The sequence below is a fragment of the Squalius cephalus genome (assembly GCF_949319135.1).
Source record: "Squalius cephalus genome assembly, chromosome: 4".
Classification (NCBI taxonomy): Eukaryota; Metazoa; Chordata; class Actinopteri; order Cypriniformes; family Leuciscidae; genus Squalius; species Squalius cephalus.
Genome location: NC_137125.1, coordinates 13,485,587 through 13,503,046, shown reverse-complemented (window position 1 = coordinate 13,503,046; position 17,460 = coordinate 13,485,587). Strand labels below are relative to the sequence as shown.

At 39.9% G+C, this 17,460-nt stretch overlaps 1 protein-coding gene across 2 annotated transcripts; it reads left to right on the top strand.

Annotated features, from left to right (window-relative positions):
* Positions 1-5,054: 5,054 nt before the first annotated feature.
* LOC307157407 (membrane-spanning 4-domains subfamily A member 4A-like) lies at positions 5,055-16,882 on the top strand. Of its 2 annotated transcripts, XM_079869338.1 has the most exons (9): positions 5,055-5,195; positions 5,313-5,357; positions 6,941-7,121; positions 7,306-7,416; positions 7,508-7,582; positions 14,441-14,569; positions 15,446-15,562; positions 15,857-15,919; positions 16,068-16,882. In XM_079869338.1, exons 3-9 carry the CDS (start codon positions 6,966-6,968, stop codon positions 16,158-16,160), a joined length of 744 nt encoding a protein of 247 aa, XP_079725464.1. In that variant the 5' UTR covers positions 5,055-5,195; positions 5,313-5,357; positions 6,941-6,965; the 3' UTR covers positions 16,161-16,882. The 2 variants fall into 2 exon arrangements, with proteins under 2 accessions (XP_079725464.1, XP_079725465.1); XM_079869339.1 differs by lacking the exon at positions 5,313-5,357.
* Positions 16,883-17,460: the final 578 nt, after the last annotated feature.

Below are 17,460 nucleotides of genomic sequence, written 5' to 3'. Positions count from 1 at the left end.
AATTTTTCACGAAGATAATGCAATGTGTTTATTAAACATAAAGATAAGAACCGCCCACCTTTGTTTTTTATACCAAAATGCTGAATATAATATGAAAAGTTGGCACTTTTAACAGTGGTTTTATCCGCTCCCTTCAACTAGATGGGGCGTGACATCATAAGAGGAACTCACTAGTAGAGTTACCAGCATAGTCAATAGTACTCTAGCAGCTATATTCTACAGAAAAGTTGGTTGTATGTTTTATTTGATAAAAAATGATGGATAAAATAACTCAATTGTAAACATACTCGTGTGTGCTGACTTCAGGGGGACCGTGATCCTGCCTGAAATGAGAATAAGCTATTCACAAAACAAACGGGTTCAGGCACGTCAGATCAGCCGGTCGCAGGTCGAGCTGTTCCACTAAACTCCTAAATGCGTTCACCTCATGGAAGCATGAGGTGGCGCGTCAAACCAAAATAACGAACCCGAGGCGTTTTTAAAAAAAATTACGCTTTTACGCGTGCCGTTTTTCGCGTCGGTGTGCACACTCACATTGGCGCCCTTTGTTTAGTCACAAGGCGTTAAATGTCGGCGAATATCGCGCGTGAAATTCGTCCCGGTGTGAACAGGCCTTCAGACTATCAACACTCGTTCAACAAGCCATTCAGGATCATCAGCAGATCATCTCACTTTATTCTGAGTGTTTGCTGATAGAAACACATTATATGAGTCAGGATAGATTATAAAACCCTGTAAAACAGCTATATTGAAAGACAATACTGTTATTTCTCACAATATGACATGGATAAAACATCAATAATACAAAAACATGAATGACACTCATGGTAAATAACTACACCATTATATGTCCATATGAATCTAAACATTGTTTGATTTTCTCAAAGCTGCATTAATTGCAATAAAATGATTAGATCATCATTAGATTCAGTTTAAATCTGATTTATAGTTACTGTTGAAGTTGCATTTCTCATAAATAGAAGTTATTCATAGTTCCAGAGATTATTCTTCTTACAGTAACTTTAGTAACAGGGTTGATGAATACAGTCAAATGCTACAGTTTGTGTATACGGACAACACAAACACACACAGGCTTCTGTTTCACAGCCCACAGAGTGAAGATGCAGGAAAGCTTTTTCCCTCCGGTCCTTCCCTCTCATTTGTTCCTTCTCCCACTTCAGTGCCTTTACTCATTCTCCCCTTCACTCAGTTCACTGTGAGTGATCATAGCAGAATATAATGATCTTTACATGTCTGGTATCATTTTAAATGTCTCAGTGCGACTGGTACAATGCTCTCGTCTCCAGAGAAACAGAACAAAATGTAAAAGAAGTGTGAGAGTTTAGAGATGCTGTTTCTAATTTGTGTGTGTGTGTGTGTTTGTGTAGCCCCTTTCACACAGCGCATTGAACCCGGGAAATTGCCGGCAAATTGCCGGAACGCTTTCTGTGTGAACGCAAACACGACCCGGGATTGATGCCGGGATCGATGCCGGGTTGGGGACCTAGTAACATTGCCGTGTTCAGTCCCGGAACGCGCGCTGTGTGAACAAAAGCCGTAATAATGCCGTGTCGGAGTGATGACGCTGAAGCGCGGGATCGTTCGCCAGCTGTGAAGCGGTACGTAATGCGCAAGTTTATGATCGAATCAGAGAAATAAATGCACAAGCGTGGTTTCTCGAGAGAGAAATCGCAGCTCATAAGCAAACTGAAGACGCTGCTGAGACATTACAAGTCACATCGATGTCACGTGTCTTTCCGGGACATACACGGGTTGTGTGTGAACGCGCTCTCTGATTCCGGAAAATCACTGGCAGTGTGAATGAACCAAAATCAAACGAACCCGGGTCAAATCCCGGGTCACTTTATCCGTGTATTTTCCGGAATCTCTGTGTGAAAGGGGCTTGTGTGTCCTTTCCTAGGGTCTCCAAATCAAATGACCTCCTGTTCCTCAATAAGGTGTGAACTCCCCCAGTCTGTGATCCCAGTCAATGCAAACTCCAACTTAACATCTAATCTAAATTAGATGCCCTTAACCTCACACAAATTGTCAATGAACCAACGCGGTACAACCTGAAAAATGTGTCCAAGGGAACCCTTATTGACATTATTTTAACTGATATGCCCTCAAGATATACCTCTGCTGTTTTCAGTCAGGATCTCAGTGCCCATTGCCTCATTGCATGCATCCGTAATGGGTCAGTAATCATCCGTAATGGGTCAGTAATCAAACCACCCCCACTCATTAGAGTGAAACGCTCACTGAAGCACTTTAGTGAACAAGCCTTCCTAATTGACTTAGCCCGGGTACCTTGGAAAAACATTGACCTTATACCGACAGTTGAGGATGCATGGTAATTTTTAAAAAAATGCTTTCCTCTCTGTTTTGAACAAACATGCTCCTCTCAAAAAGTTCAGAACCAAAAATAGATATAGTCCTTGGTACACTCAAGATCTGACCGCCCTAGCCCAGCACAAAAACACCCTGTGGCGTACTGCTCTAGCCTCAAGAAATCCATACGACATGCAACTCTTCAGAGAAGTAAGGAACCGGTACACACAGGCAGTCAGGAACGCCAAGAGTAGTTTCTTTAAACAGAAATTTGCGGCCTGTAGTACCAACTCAAAAAAGGTCTGGGACACTGTGAAGACAATGGAGAATAAGAACACCTCCTCCCAACTGCCTATTGCGCTGCGGCTAGACGACACCATCACCACTGACAAAATTGCTATAGTTGAAAATCTCAATAAGCATTTTGCTATGGCTGGCCATGTGTTCAATTTGGCTACCCATATGGCCATAAGCTCTTCACCCCCTGCACCACAGTCCCTATAATTTTTCCTTCACACAAATTTAACCAGCAGATGTCATGAAAGATTTGCAAATGCTTGACCCTTATAAATCAGATGGACTAGATCATCTGGATCCGACCTTCCTGAAACTCTCAGCAGCAATCATTGCAACTCCTATTACTAGTCTGTTCAACCTTTCCATTGTATCCTCAGAGATCCCTTAAGATTGGAAAACAGCAGCAGTCATCCCCCTCTTTAAAGGGAGTGACACACTGGACCCTAACTGTTATAGACCGATATCCATCTTGCCCTGTCTCTCCAAAGTTTTCGAAAGCCAGATCAACAAGCAGGTGATCAAACATTTTGAATCCCACAATACACTTTCTGCCATGCAATCAGGTTTCCGAGCTGGTCATGGCTGCACCTCTGCTGCACTCAAGGTCTTAAATGACATTACAACTGACATTGATAAAAGACATTACTGTGCAGCCGTTTTTATTGACCTGGCCCAGGCTTTCGACTCGGTCGACCATCGCATCCTCATTGGCAGACTTGGTAGCCTTGGTTTATTGAAAAACTGCCTCGATTGGTTCACCAACTACTTCTCTGACAGGGTTCAACATGTTAAATCTGAGGGTCTGATGTCTGGACCTATTGATTTCTCGATACTATTCTCTGTGTATATCAATGATGTTGCTCTTGCCGCTGGTATCACTCAGATCCACCTCTACGCAGATGACACCATTTTATACACATCTGGTCCTACATTGGACACTGTGCTAGCCAATCTCCAAAAAAAGCTTCAGTGCCATTCAGAATGCATTCTGGGGACTTAAGATGCTCCTAAATTCCAGCAAAACTAAATGCATGCTGTTCAATCGCACACTGCCCGTACCCGCAAAATACAACTTGACTAGTATTTTGACTCTGGATGGATCTAGACTAGATTATGTGAACACCTACAAATACCTAGGTATCTGGTTAGATAATTCACTTTCCTTTCAGTTCCACATTAATGAGCTTCAAACCAGAATTAAATCTAGAATTGGCTTCTTATTCAGAAACAAAGTCTCTTTCACTTATGCTGCCAAACATACGCTGGTCTTACCAATATTAGATTTTGGTGATGTCATTTATAGAACTGCCTCTACCTCTCTTCTGAAAAGGTTAAATGTGGTGTAAAAAACAACAACTTGCATCACAATAGGTGTAATTGATGATTGTCAAAAACATTTGGTAACTGAACAAAATTGTATTAAGTTTAGTGACAACATGTTACAATGTTTATATGGTACAATGACTGGTAGGCTACTGTTTGTATGATTGCTTAACACAATTTTCACAATTCACATTTCAATTCTTGGGATTTGATTTCAATCTAGATTCAGTATTGACTCTTTGGATAAATATTAGGTAGGCTACAGTAGACAGACTACATGTTAATTTTTCTCAAGAAAAAATATATCTCACATAATGCTGTAAACATACAGATAGCTCTATCAGCTGGTTTTATTAAAGGTTAAAAAAATTTTTTAAATCAAATATAATGCAGTTTTCATTATAATAACAATTAAATGGCTTTCCTGGGGTAAATGTAACGTTCTGAGACATAATTGTTCTCCTGCAGTTTTATTGACCTCTTTCCGTTGTTGAAAAACACTCATTGGTCGATATTATGTATGAGGCATTTATTCTAAAACATAGCAAGGATATTATTGGATGATTTTTAGCAATGTAATGTAAATGGCACAAATGCCATTTATATTCCGTATCTAATATTTTCCAATGTCTTGTACCTTTGATGGTGTTAAACATGGTATAATGTGGATGGAAATGATATGCAGATGATTTTACGCATAGTGAAACTAGGCACTGTAAGCTCCATGTATGGTTATTTCGGGGAGGGGACGGGGATTGAGATGCATGTACAAACAATCTTCCGCTGACTGGGATTTTTGAGCAGGTTCTGGCATACGCATGGTTTTATACTGTAAATCTAAAAACTTTTTGTGCGTACGCAGACTTTTAGTATGAAATCTATGGAAAGTTTTATAAATGAGGACTCAGCTCAGTGAATATCTGTCTCATCTCCTGCTTGTGTGTGATAGTATGGTTTTAGATTGTCAGATGTTTAACTCTCAGGGATACCTTATGATGAGTTTGAGTCTGTGATGCACTAGTGTTAGGTCTTTTGTTTAGTGTCTTGTATTTTGTATCTTTTATGATTTTCCTGTCCTTTTGTAGTCTTTTACTTGGTCTTTGTAGTTCTTCTACTGTTTCCCCACCCTCATTTTCCCCAAGTGCTCCTTGTTTTCCCTGGTCTAGTCGTGTTTTTTTAGCCCTGTGTTTTCTTTTGTCTGGAAGATCCAGCTTCCTCACTTCGTTTTTAACAGCATACTAAAGGTAATGAATCTTGCTTATATGCCCATAATTAACACAAATGATACAGTATGATGCAAAATTTGTTGTTGTTTTTTACAATGCAAAAACAAGCAAGTCAATTCGTTCTCTAATTTTTAGAAGACTTGAACTACTGATTATTGGGCCAAATCTGTTCCAAATAAGGTAAGATAAATGTTTTTTACTGTGCTGATCATTGTTATCCCACATGTTTTGTACAATATTAACAAGTCTGTTTCCAAACCAGCATGCAGATTATATAAAATACAACAAAGACAAATTAAGTAAGATTTAATTTAATCTTCTTGTTATTGTGAAAAGAGATTATATTACAGTAGTGCGTCAGACTTGATTTCCTGGAAACAGTGTGTAGCTTTGCCACCCCTCCTAACCATCTGAGCTCCCCCCACTTTAACTTTCATTCTGGGAAACCACAGAATGCGTTATCTCAGAGGAGTGAACTATAAGAACACACAGCAAAGTGCGAAAAACCAACTGAAGAGTGCATTTTTTTCCCCCTGGTAAAACAAATTAGATCTCATCTGACTACTTTTATACAATTTATTATCTTTGCATTATGTCTCCCTTTTTGTTGTTTTTTAAGACAATTTTTTTTATTAATGAGTAGTTTATTACTTTATTTAGTAATGTTTTGATTTATAACGGCAGTAGGGCACTTTTGTTAAAGGGTTACTTCACCCAAAAATGAAACTTCTGCCAGTAATTACTCACCCTCATGTTGTTCCAACCCCGTAAGACTTTTGTTTTACAAAATAAGTTTTACTCTAAAATAGCGAGAAAATCAAAGCCGCAAATCTGAACAAGTTGTGATCCAAATTTTAGGTTGAGATCTCAAAAAATAGCTTTCAGTAAGTTTGTTTGGCGCAGTACCACACTTTTTTACTAGATGACAGACAAGCTCCATTACTGACCATATAAAGGCACCTCCATTTCCATATATGGTTTGAGTGATCTGAACTATATATTTCCATAATTTTCATAAAATGTATGAAGTAGTCATCCTATCCAGAAGTAATATGGGCGGTTTGGCAGTATTTGGTTTGTATTCAACCTATAAGTAAAGCAATAAAAAACATGTATGTGCATTATAGCTCAACACTGCATACCAAATTGAGAATCTATCATTTTTTTCTGTATATTTAAAACATATTCAGATCTTTTTTTCTCATAAAATTGAATTGGTGGTATCTTTTGAACTCTTGCCATGAAAACAAACTGAGGTTTCTACTAATCTTCCATGATTTTTCATGTTCATCGCTATTTCAAAATAAAGGCCTGAACACGCCTAATGAGAATGAAAAATTCTTGTTGCAAATTTATAAATTACTGCTCATCTGTAATTTATTTTTTTAAAAATTCAACAAATATGAAAACTAAAGATTGTAAACTTTCAAATAGTTTGTCAATGTTACTTTAGGTTTTTACAAAGATATTATTGTTTTAAATATATACTGGCAAATGTCCCACCTGTGAGATGGTGACAGCTGTAGATCAGTTTAAACATGAGATGTTTGTAATATAATTTCTGTGAAGAGTTATTCTAGTTACCAATCATTCTGTGACATGACTGCGTTCATATGTTTTTCCAGAATTTGAAGACCACAGATTGTTTATAATAATAACTATGAACATATAATATTTTAATAAATACACTGGTAAGATTATTTATGAAAATTATTTTATATTCTTATTCATCACATGTTTTTACATGTCTTGATTTTGTACAGATCAATTTCAGATTCAGAAAGAAGAATGTCTAGTACAGTCATTCCCACAAACTCGTCGACGCTGATCATCCAGTTTCAGGCCCCAGAACAAACGGCTCCAGTGACTGTTTATGTGCCACAGACAGCTTCAGCTCCTCAAGGACTTCAGGCTTTCCTGAAAGGACAACCAAAAGCACTCGGGGTGAGAAATATTTCAATAATTCATTTTTATACGTGTGAAGGAGGAAAGGTATGGAAAAAAAAATCCAAAAAAGCAGTACTACAAACATTAACAAACTGTTGTGCAGATCTGGCAATCCTGCTCAGCTAATAACTGTGAGTCACTATTCCCCTGCAATAAGAAACTGTTTTCTGGTCTTCCTCAGATTGTCCAGATAATGATCGGTCTGCTGATTCTCCTGTTGGGAATCGTGTCTACAGTCAATCCAGATTCCATCTTTGTCTTCAGTGGTATTCCTTATTGGGGATCTCTCATCGTAAGCAAACAATATACAATTTAAGTGCATTTCTGTCTTTCTAACGCAAGCTAAATATTCTAACAGAAGAATCCTTTCTCTCTCCTCTCAGTACATTATCACAGGATCACTCTGCATTGCTGCAGAAAAAAAACTCCATGGCAAAGCCTCCTCCAGTTTGTGTTTGGTATGCGCACATTACTTGTTATTTTCAGGGGTCCAAGCACAAACTTTATTTAATGTAAGACTAAACAAACTGCCCAAAACTGGATGAAAGTAAAATAATAATTTCTTTAAAAAAAAAGAAAGAAAGAAAATAAAATATTACTGAACCCAAAACCTTTGAACGGTAGTTCAAAAGTTTTTGATTTCTGAAGGATCATGTGATTTCTGAATGATTTCTGAAGGATCATGTGACACTGAAGACTGAGTAATGGTGCTGAAAATTCAGCTTTGCATCACAGAAATGATTATATTTTCAAGTACAGGGTGGGCCATTTATATGGATACACCGTAATAACATGGGAATGGTTGGTGATATTAAAGTCCTGTTTGTGGCACATTAGTATATGTGAGGGGGCAAACCCATCTTGAGGAGTTTGCCCCCTCACATATACTAATGTGCCACAAACAGGACTTTAATATCACCAACCATTCCCATGTTATTACGGTGTATCCATATAAATGGCCCACCCTGTATATTCAAATAGAAAACTATCATTTTAAATTGTAATAATATTTCACAGTATTACTGTATTTTTGAGCAAATACATGCAGGCCTGATGAGCATAAGATATATCTTTCTAAAACATTAAAAGTAGTAATGTTTCCAAACTTTTGCCTGATAATATATATATATATATATATATATATATATATATATATATATATATAAGGAATAATTGACGACAGGCCGTTGAATTATTAGAAAAATAATGCACACCCGAGGTGGTAATGCGGTCACGACGCGAAGCGGAGTGGCGTTACACCTCGGTGTGCATTATTTTTCTAATAATTCAACGGCCTGAAGTCAATTATTCCGCTTATACTACAGTTACCACACCTCGAAACATTGTTCAGGTTATGTATTTCAAGACGTTCGTAAAGTTTTTGTCATTTAAAACGCTCTTGTATGTAGGACTAATTTCTTACGCATCTAATCCAGTGCCTCCGTTGCTAATTCCAAAACGTCATTTTAGAGTTAGTAACGGAGGTTTGAGCCACTGATAGCACACTAATGCTGGGGACACACGACTAGCTGACACATTCTCTGACTGTTTTCATCGCAGCAGATTTTAAACACCGACTTTGAACACAGACTGAACGCGCTGAACACGCGTTTGGACATGATCAGTCATAAGTATCCAATTACATTCATAACCGGCCTTAAAGTGTGTCCCCAGTTATTAATGCAGTTATTAGAGAGAGATGTTGCAATAATGAGACAGAAAAGCATGTGCGTCAATATTATTATTTATTTATTAATTTAATTCGTTTTAATTAATTCGTTCTTTTTTTTTTTTTTTCATTGACAGATGACAGTAGACTATAGCCAAATAAATTAAACACAAAGCCCTTTTAACAAGTAAGGCCTATCAATAATTATTTATTTGTTATTATCTGCAATAAAAATCCGTACTGCAGGACTATCCATTTATTTAGCCTATATTCAGTTTAATTTTCTATTGATTATAATATAGATAGGACTATATACTTTATTTATTAAAATTAAACTGCATGTTTCCATTGATTGTAAAGCTAGACATTGAAAATTGCAGATCAAGCGCATGGGGCTAAATGCTTTTTCTTGTTATGAATTGTATCCTATTTTCCGTTATTACAGTTAACTACGCGAAGTGATATGGAACTGTAATGCGGTCAAGACCTGCCTGGAACTACTTTAGCCGTTCGTTTCCCTGAAAATAATGCACACCTTAGAACGTTCGTCAACCAATCAGATTCAAGCATTCAACGGCCCTGTAGTATAAATATATATATATATGCGGATAATATGAAAACTCCAACAAACACTCACAACACTTCACTTTTTCCACATTTTGTTATGTAACAGCCTTATTCCAAAATGGATTAAATTCATTATTTTCCTAAAAATTCTACTAGTAATACCCCATAATGACAACGTCATTGAATGAAGTTTGTTTGAAATCGTTGCAATTTTATGAAAAATAAAAACAAACAAAAAATCCCATGTACATAAGTATTCACAGCCTTTGCCATGACACTCAAAATTGAGCACAGGTGCAATCCTGTTTTCACTGATCACCCTTGAGGTGTTTCTACAACTTGCTTGGAGTCCAACTGTGGTAAATTCAATTGATTGGACATGATTTGGAAAGGCACACACCTGCCTATATAAGGTCCCACAGTTAACAGTGCATGTCAGAGCACAAACCAAGCCATGAAGTGTCTGTACACCTCTGAGACAGGATTGTGTCGAGGCTCAGATCCATTTTGGATTAAGCCTATAACAACAAAATGTGGAAAGTGAAGCGCTATGGATACTTACCGGATGCTCTGTAAATGGTTAATTTGATTGACTATGCATAAAATTCATTATATTTTCAGAATGATCATCCATCCATCCATCCATCTTCTTCCGCTTATCCGGGGCCGGGTCGCGGGGGCAGCAGTCTAAGCAGAGATGCCCAGACTTCCCTCTCCCTAGACACTTCCTCCAGCTCTTCCGGGGGGACACCGAGGCGTTCCCTGGCCAGCCGGGAGACATAGTCCCTCCAGCGTGTCCTAGGTCTTCCCCGGGGTCTCCTCCCGGTGGGACATGCCCGGAACACCTTCCCGGGAAGGCGTCCAGGAGGCATCCAGAAAAGATGCCCGAGCCACCTCAGCTGGCCCCTCTCGATATGGAGGAGCAGCGGCTCTACTCTGAGCTCCTCCCGAGTGACCGAGCTTCTCACCCTATCTCTAAGGGATCGCCCAGCCACCCTGCGGAGAAAGCTAATTTCGGCCGCCTGTATCCGGGATCTTGTCGTTTCGGTCATGACCCACAGCTCATGACCATAGGTGAGAGTAGGAACGTAGATTGACCGGTAAATCGAGAGCTTCGCCTTGCGGCTCAGCTCCTTCTTCACCACGAGAGACCGGTACATCGACCGCATTACTGCAGAAGCTGCACTGATCCATCTGTCAATCTCCCGTTCCATCCTTCCCTCACTCGTGAACAAGACCCCAAGATACTTAAACTCCTCCACTTGAGGCAGGAGCTCTCCACCAACCTGAAGCGGGCAAACCACCCTTTTCCGACTGAGAACCATGGCCTCGGATTTGGAGGTGCTGATTCTCATCCCAGCCGCTTCACACTCGGCTGCAAACCGTCCCAGTGCATGCTGAAGGTCCGGGAACAAGTCTGACTTACATCCGGCAATGCGAACCAAGCTCCTGCTCCGGTCGTACAGGGACCGGATAGCCCATAGCAAAGGGCCCCGAACCCCATACAACCAGAGCACTCTCCACGAGATGCCGCGAGGGACACATACCTTCTCCAAATCCACAAAGCACGTGGATTGGTTGGGCAAACTCCCATGAACCCTCCAGTACCCTGGAGAGGGTATAGAGCTAGTCCAGTGTTCCACGACCGGGACGAAAACTGCACTGTTCCTCCTGAATCCGAGGTTCTACTATCGGCCGTATTCTTCTCTCCAGTACCCTGGCATAGACTTTCCCGGGGAGGCTGAGAAGTGTGATCCCCCTATAGTTGGAGCACACCCTCCGGTCCCCCTTCTTAAAAAGAGGGACTACCACCTCGGTCTGCCAGTCCAAAGGTACTGTCCCGCGATGCTGCAGAGGCGTGTCAGCCAAGACAGCCCCACAACATCCAGAGACTTGAGGTACTCGGGACGGATCTCATCCACCCCTGGTTCCTTGCCACCGAGGAGTTTCTTGACTACCGTGCGAGTGATGGACGAGTCCACCTCCGAGACCTCAGCCTCTGCTTCCTCAATGGAAGACGTGACGGTAGGATTGAGGAGATCCTCAAAGTATTCTTTCCACCGTCCAATGACATCCCCAGTCAAGGTCAACAGCTGCCCAACTCCACTGTAAACAGCGTTGGTAGGGCACTGCTTCCCCCTCCTGAGGCGCCGGACAGTTTGCCAGAATCTCTTCGAGGCTGACCGGTAGTCCTTCTCCTTGGCCTCACCGAACTCCTCCCAAGCCCAATTTTTTGCCTCCACAACCACCCGGCCTGCAGTCTGCTTGGCCTGTCAGTACCGTCAGCTGCCTCAGGAGTCCCACAAGCCAACCAGGCCCGATAGGACTCCTTCTTCAGCTTTACGACATCCCTTACTTCCGGTGTCCACCACCGGGTTCGGGGATTGCCGCCTCGACTCGGACTCGGACTCAATATCTCCAGACTCCCTCGGGATCCGGTCGAAGCTCTGCCGGAGGTGGAAGTTGAAGGTTTCTCTGACAGAGGATTCGGCCAAACGTTCCCAACAGACCCTCACAATACGTTTCGGTCTGCCGAGTCTGTCCAGCTTCCTCCCCCGCCATCGGATCCAACTCACCACCAGGTGGTGATCAGTTGACAGCTCCACCCCTCTCTTCACCCGAGTGTCCAAGACATACGGCCGGAGGTCAGATGAAACGACCACAAAGTCGATCATTGACCTCCGGCCTAGGGTGTCCTGGTGCCATGTGCACTGATGGACACCCTTATGCTTGAACATGGTGTTCGTTATGGGCAAGTTGTAACTAGCACAGAAGTCCAATAACAGAACACCACACAGGTTCAGATCACGACAGTGAGAGACCTATCCCCGACCTGAAGGCGCAGGGAAGCGACTCTCTTGCCACACCAGCCCGCCGCCTCTCACCATGGGCAACTCCAGAGTGGTGAAGAGTCCATCCTCTCTCAAGGAGTGTGGTTCCAGAGCCCAAGTCGTGCGTGGAGGTGATCCCAACTATCTCTAGTCGGAATCTCTGAACCTCACGCACAATCTCAGGCTCCTTCCCCGCCAGAGAGGTGACGTTCCATGTCCCTAGAGCTAGATTCCGTGTCCAGGGATCGGGTTGTCGCGGCCCCCGCCTTCGACTGCTGCCTGATCCACTAAGCACCGGCCCCTTACGGTCCCTCCTGCAGGTGGTGGGTACACGGGAGGGCGGCCCCACGTCGCTCCTTCGGGCTGAGTCCAGCCGGACCCCATGGGGGGAGGCCCGACCACCAGACGCTCGCATACGAGCCCCAACCCCGGGCCTGGCTCCAGGGTGGGGCCCCGGCTGCGCCATGCCGGGCGACGTCACGGTCCTCGAATTTATTGGCATCATAAAGGGTTTTAGAACCGCTCTTAGTTTGACCCGTCACCTAGGACCTGTTTGCCTTGGGAGACCCTACCAGGGGCATATAGCCCCAGACCGGGGGTCGGCAACCCGCGGCTCTAGAGCCACATTCGGCTCTTAAGCTCCGCCCTAGTGGCTCCCTTGAGCTTTTCAAAAATATGAAAATGGAAAAAATATTTTTTGTTTTAATATAATTTCTGTAGGAGGAAAAACATGACAAACATTCTTAAAACCCTTTCGCACGTACGATCACATCGGTGTGATTAGAACGGTCAGTGCATGACGTGATCAACTGCTAAATTCAAATGTGCTCTTGCGCGTTGGCTGGCGCTGAGCCAGAGAAAGGCGCACTCAGAGCTGTCATATATCACAACTTTTCAGTGTTTTCAACCACATAATGTTTATTTTAGGTTTCAGACATATAAGTACTAAAAAAACAATACATTTAGAGTTTGTAAAATACACACTGATGTTAAAGGAAGAGGCAATAATAATCCTTTCCATTATAATTAGACACGTTTTATTCATATCAGATACACATTGTGTAAGTAACTTTAAAGTTTACTCTATTCTTCTCCCAGTTCACCAGCCACTTACTTTTATGTATTTCGGGAGAAGTGGATAAATTCACGTGTTGTAAATCCAACAGATCCAATTCTCTGAACTGCATCTGCGGCAAATAACTCGGTCGTTATAAAGGTGTTTAAACAACAAAACACTTCCACTTGCATATATTTGACAATCGGAATATCAGATATTTCATGCCATATCTAACAAATTTGTGAATATTTTGAATAAAAAAGGAAAAATGACATAAAAGCAGATCATCATTCATTCAGCTCTGTTGTTGCTGCGGTTTGTCACGTGACACGCAATGACGCGTCACCATGGAAACCATAAAGTGACACATTCTAAATAACGGTGGCCTTGAAAAACTCACGCTGGGGGGTCAGCCAGAATATTTTAAACTTACGTGTGAAGTTTTTCAACGTTGTAAAAATGTGTATAATAAATATTTAATTTCAACATTTCTGTCAACGAACATTTAATCATGAATGCTCATTGTAGCCTACTTATCATTTTGATACTAGGGGCTAATATAGCTAATATAGACACTTACAGCATGTGTTGCCTTCATTATAAGGCTTTTAATTTTTTGCGGCTCCAGACAGATTTTTTTTTTTGGTCCAATATGGCTCTTTCAACATTTTGGGTTGCCGACCTCTGCCCCAGACAACATAGCTCCTACCTAGGGTCATTCGGGTACTCAAACCCCTCCACCACGGTAAGGTGGCAGTTTAGAATGATCAATGAAGTCTAATCAAAATCTAATCAGTTTGCAAAGAAATCAGTGATCTCCAAATTACCTTTAGTTTTACATGATACAGAAAACATGTCAAGTTGCCAGACATAAATTAATGTATTGCTATTCTATTAAAATTAAGAGACAATATTATTTGTCTATTGTAAAATAGTACATAGAAGAATAGTTTCACACACAGACACCCATATTATATTTGAAATTATAAGACTTTTATTATATTTGAAGAGAGATATTGCCATTATATAATTGTATTGTCTTCATGAGTCATTTGTTCTTGGACCCAATAATTGCAACTTTATTATTTATTTTTATAGTGCTCCATATATTGTTTCATGATCCGCTTTAACACTCTGGGTAAAGTGCTTTCTAACTTATTAACTTGTTTTTTTCTGTGTTTTCTGCCTATAGGTGAAAGGTTCACTTGGAATGAACATCTCAAGTGCTATAACTGCAGGCATTTCCATTATTATCCTTTCATTAGATTTGTCTATAGGATATATCCCTTACTGCTATGGATATGAATGTTATAATTACCAGGTATGTTAACAACTTTTCTAGTCACATTTTTTTTGCATTTAATAGAATAATTTAATAGACCTCTTAATGTCACTGATCATTTACATGAATCACAGCTTGACATTAACACCCGCCAAATGCGTGTGTATTTCAGCAGTGGCGTGTTACAGTCACTCCTACTAGCCGCTTCGGCAGACTGAATTTCATATACAATTTTCAATTGTAGTCTTTTTAAAAGGGCATCTGAAATAATAAACTAAGTGCAATGTATTGGTCAAAAATAGCGTTACACACAAACCCGACTCTCCTCACTCATTTCATTTGCTCCAGAAATTTTTTTAACAAATGAATTTTTTAACACATTTTTAACAAATGAATTAGGTTGAATAGCTGTCAGCTGATAAATTTAATTACATAATACCAATTTAGATCAAGCAATTACTAAGCAATGCTTAAGTCTGTGGTGTAAAAAGGTCGCATTAGCAAATTAAGAAAAAACACTAAAGCAAAACATGGTCAGGTCAAAGTGTCTGAATAATTTGGTAGTCACTGTATGAAGAATTTTTGGATGAAGAATGTCACAGTTTACTTTATTTTGCTATCCTCACTTACATACATTAACTATAGTGTAGTTGCACCCACTAGTAAAAAAAATAAAAAAAAATAACCAACAATTATTTCTGGTGTCTGAATAAATATTTGGTTTGACTGTAGCTGCCTGCTGCCAAATTATGAGATAGTATTACAAATATCTATATGGCAGTTTTTCCTAATGGTATTGGTAAAAATTTGTAGCCTGTGAAAATTCTGAGTGACTTGTAACTTACAACTTACGTATGAGTGAGTAACTATCATTTATTTTATTAATATTTGTGCTAATGATGAGTGTTTTCTCAGACCCTCTTCCGGGGGATCCGTGGTGTGTCCTTGGTATTCACTATCCTTGAGTTTATCATCTCCATCGTTCTGTCAGCATTTGCCTGTAAAGCCAACGCCTGCTGCTGTTCTCCACAGGTGAGTGATGCGTTCAGGGCTAGAAGCTGAGTGGCCGCTATGGTTGCTAAGCAGTTGCTAGGGTTTCCTGGGTGGTTGCTAGGACATTTTTCAGATTGACAGAAAGACGGGTAGTTTTTCAATTTCTATTGTTTTAAAATAATCTGTAATTTCGATACCAAAATATTTCAGCAGGATTTTTTGTCTTTTCCTTTTTCCATTTGAAATAACCTGTAATACTAGAACCGTCATCCCATGTTATTAAAATTACATTGCAGTAAGAAGGTATAAAACGCAACATGTATTTTTCCGAAGGTGCTGAATGTTCACCAAGCTGTTATTCCACAGTCCTATGCCTTTAGACCCAATCCATCAGAGGTAAGAGAAGCTAGTAGCACCAGTCTAATGGGACTTTGATATATATATATATATATATTATGTGTGTGTGTGTGTGTGTGTTCAAGAATTTATTAGAATTATCAATAAATTAGCATTAAAGCTGATTGCATACCTGTTTTTCTTGCAGGTACCTCTGGTGAGCAACTCTTCCGTGAATCATGATCCTGCAGATGTTCCCCCACAATACAGTGAATGTGCTGATACTAAATATGAATCTTAAAAAGTGGACAGAGCTGTGGCCCTGACCTATTATTTTTGATAAATAAAATTGTTGTTAAAAAATTATTATTTTTTTAAAAGTATCTTTCTCTCCGTTTTGTCCTTCTGTCCACACTGAGACGCATTTTTATTAATGAAAACAAAGCATTTTGAAAGCGTTCTCCAAAGTGGATAAATTTGAAAACGCCGTTTTCGCGTTGTGGTGTGGACTGTCAAAACTGAGGTTTTTAAAAACGTTTAAAAAAGTTTAGTCATGTGGTGCAAATTGTACCAATAGATATTCATGTTTATACCATTATTGTGCCTGTTATACAATTCACTTTCACACTGTTGCTAAAATATGTAACTTTGCACACTCTTCATATCACAGTCCAGCAAAGATGACAGAAAATTCACTCGCATTTGCTGTCCTTCAGTAAAACATGAGAGCAGTCTCGCTTTAGACATATAATAGTGATTATAGTGCGACCTGACGCATCAGTGAATGCTGAGATACTTTGCTAAATAAAATAATCCTGTCAGAAGAATTGCGCAATAACTTTTTTATTTACTTTTCCATCTGTATCATCTCAGTGAGCTTTTTTTACGCATGCGCTGTAAGGTGTATTCAGCGTTTTCAGGAGTTTTTCAAAAGAAACCGCTAGTGTGGATGGAGAGCATTTTTAAACCTATCCGGATTAATTTAGATGTACCCTTACTGTCCTTTATCTCTGCTTTACATTCGTGTCCTTTTTTTAGTGAAAGGAATCACTGGATCAAACAGTAAAAACAGATTTGTGAGTACAGACACTTGTGAGTAAAAAACTACTATTCAAGATACTGCTTCGCAATTGTCTTTACATCAACAATGCTGCCTAATCATCTCTTTTTCTCTTTAAAGTGTTATAGAATATGTAATTATTCTATTATAATTATGCCTTTTTGTGTATGAAGCACTTATGTATTGTAGTCAACCATAATTGTAACCTTATATAAAGAAAGTGTTTTTATAAAGCAAGACACCAGAAGTTGTTGTTAAACGATCAATTGTAATAATCATTGTAACCATATATGAATAAAGGGAGTTGTGAAGAAAAACACTGTAAATTGTTGTTGTAAAGCGATTTATTAAGAAAATGGTTTATTGAGAAAGTGGTTTATAAGGAAAAACATACCACACTTAATTTTAATTTTAATTAACTCATTTTTTTTGTAAATTTGGAGTGCTGTCAGTACAGAGAACAACGACAAAAATCGGTGTTGCCTACACCGTGTTATCCTCTTTTTAAAATTTGCACCCTGTTGACTTCAATGGGGCAAGT

Bases quoted from the DNA above. Each gene is read 5' to 3' on its own strand.
- LOC307157407 (XM_079869339.1), top strand. From the start codon at position 6,966: ATGTCTAGTACAGTCATTCCCACAAACTCGTCGACGCTGATCATCCAG. The intron at 7,417-7,507 runs GTAAGCAAACAA...CTCTCCTCTCAG, and splicing joins CTTATTGGGGATCTCTCATC to TACATTATCACAGGATCACT. The intron at 7,583-14,440 runs GTATGCGCACAT...TTCTGCCTATAG, and splicing joins CCTCCTCCAGTTTGTGTTTG to GTGAAAGGTTCACTTGGAAT.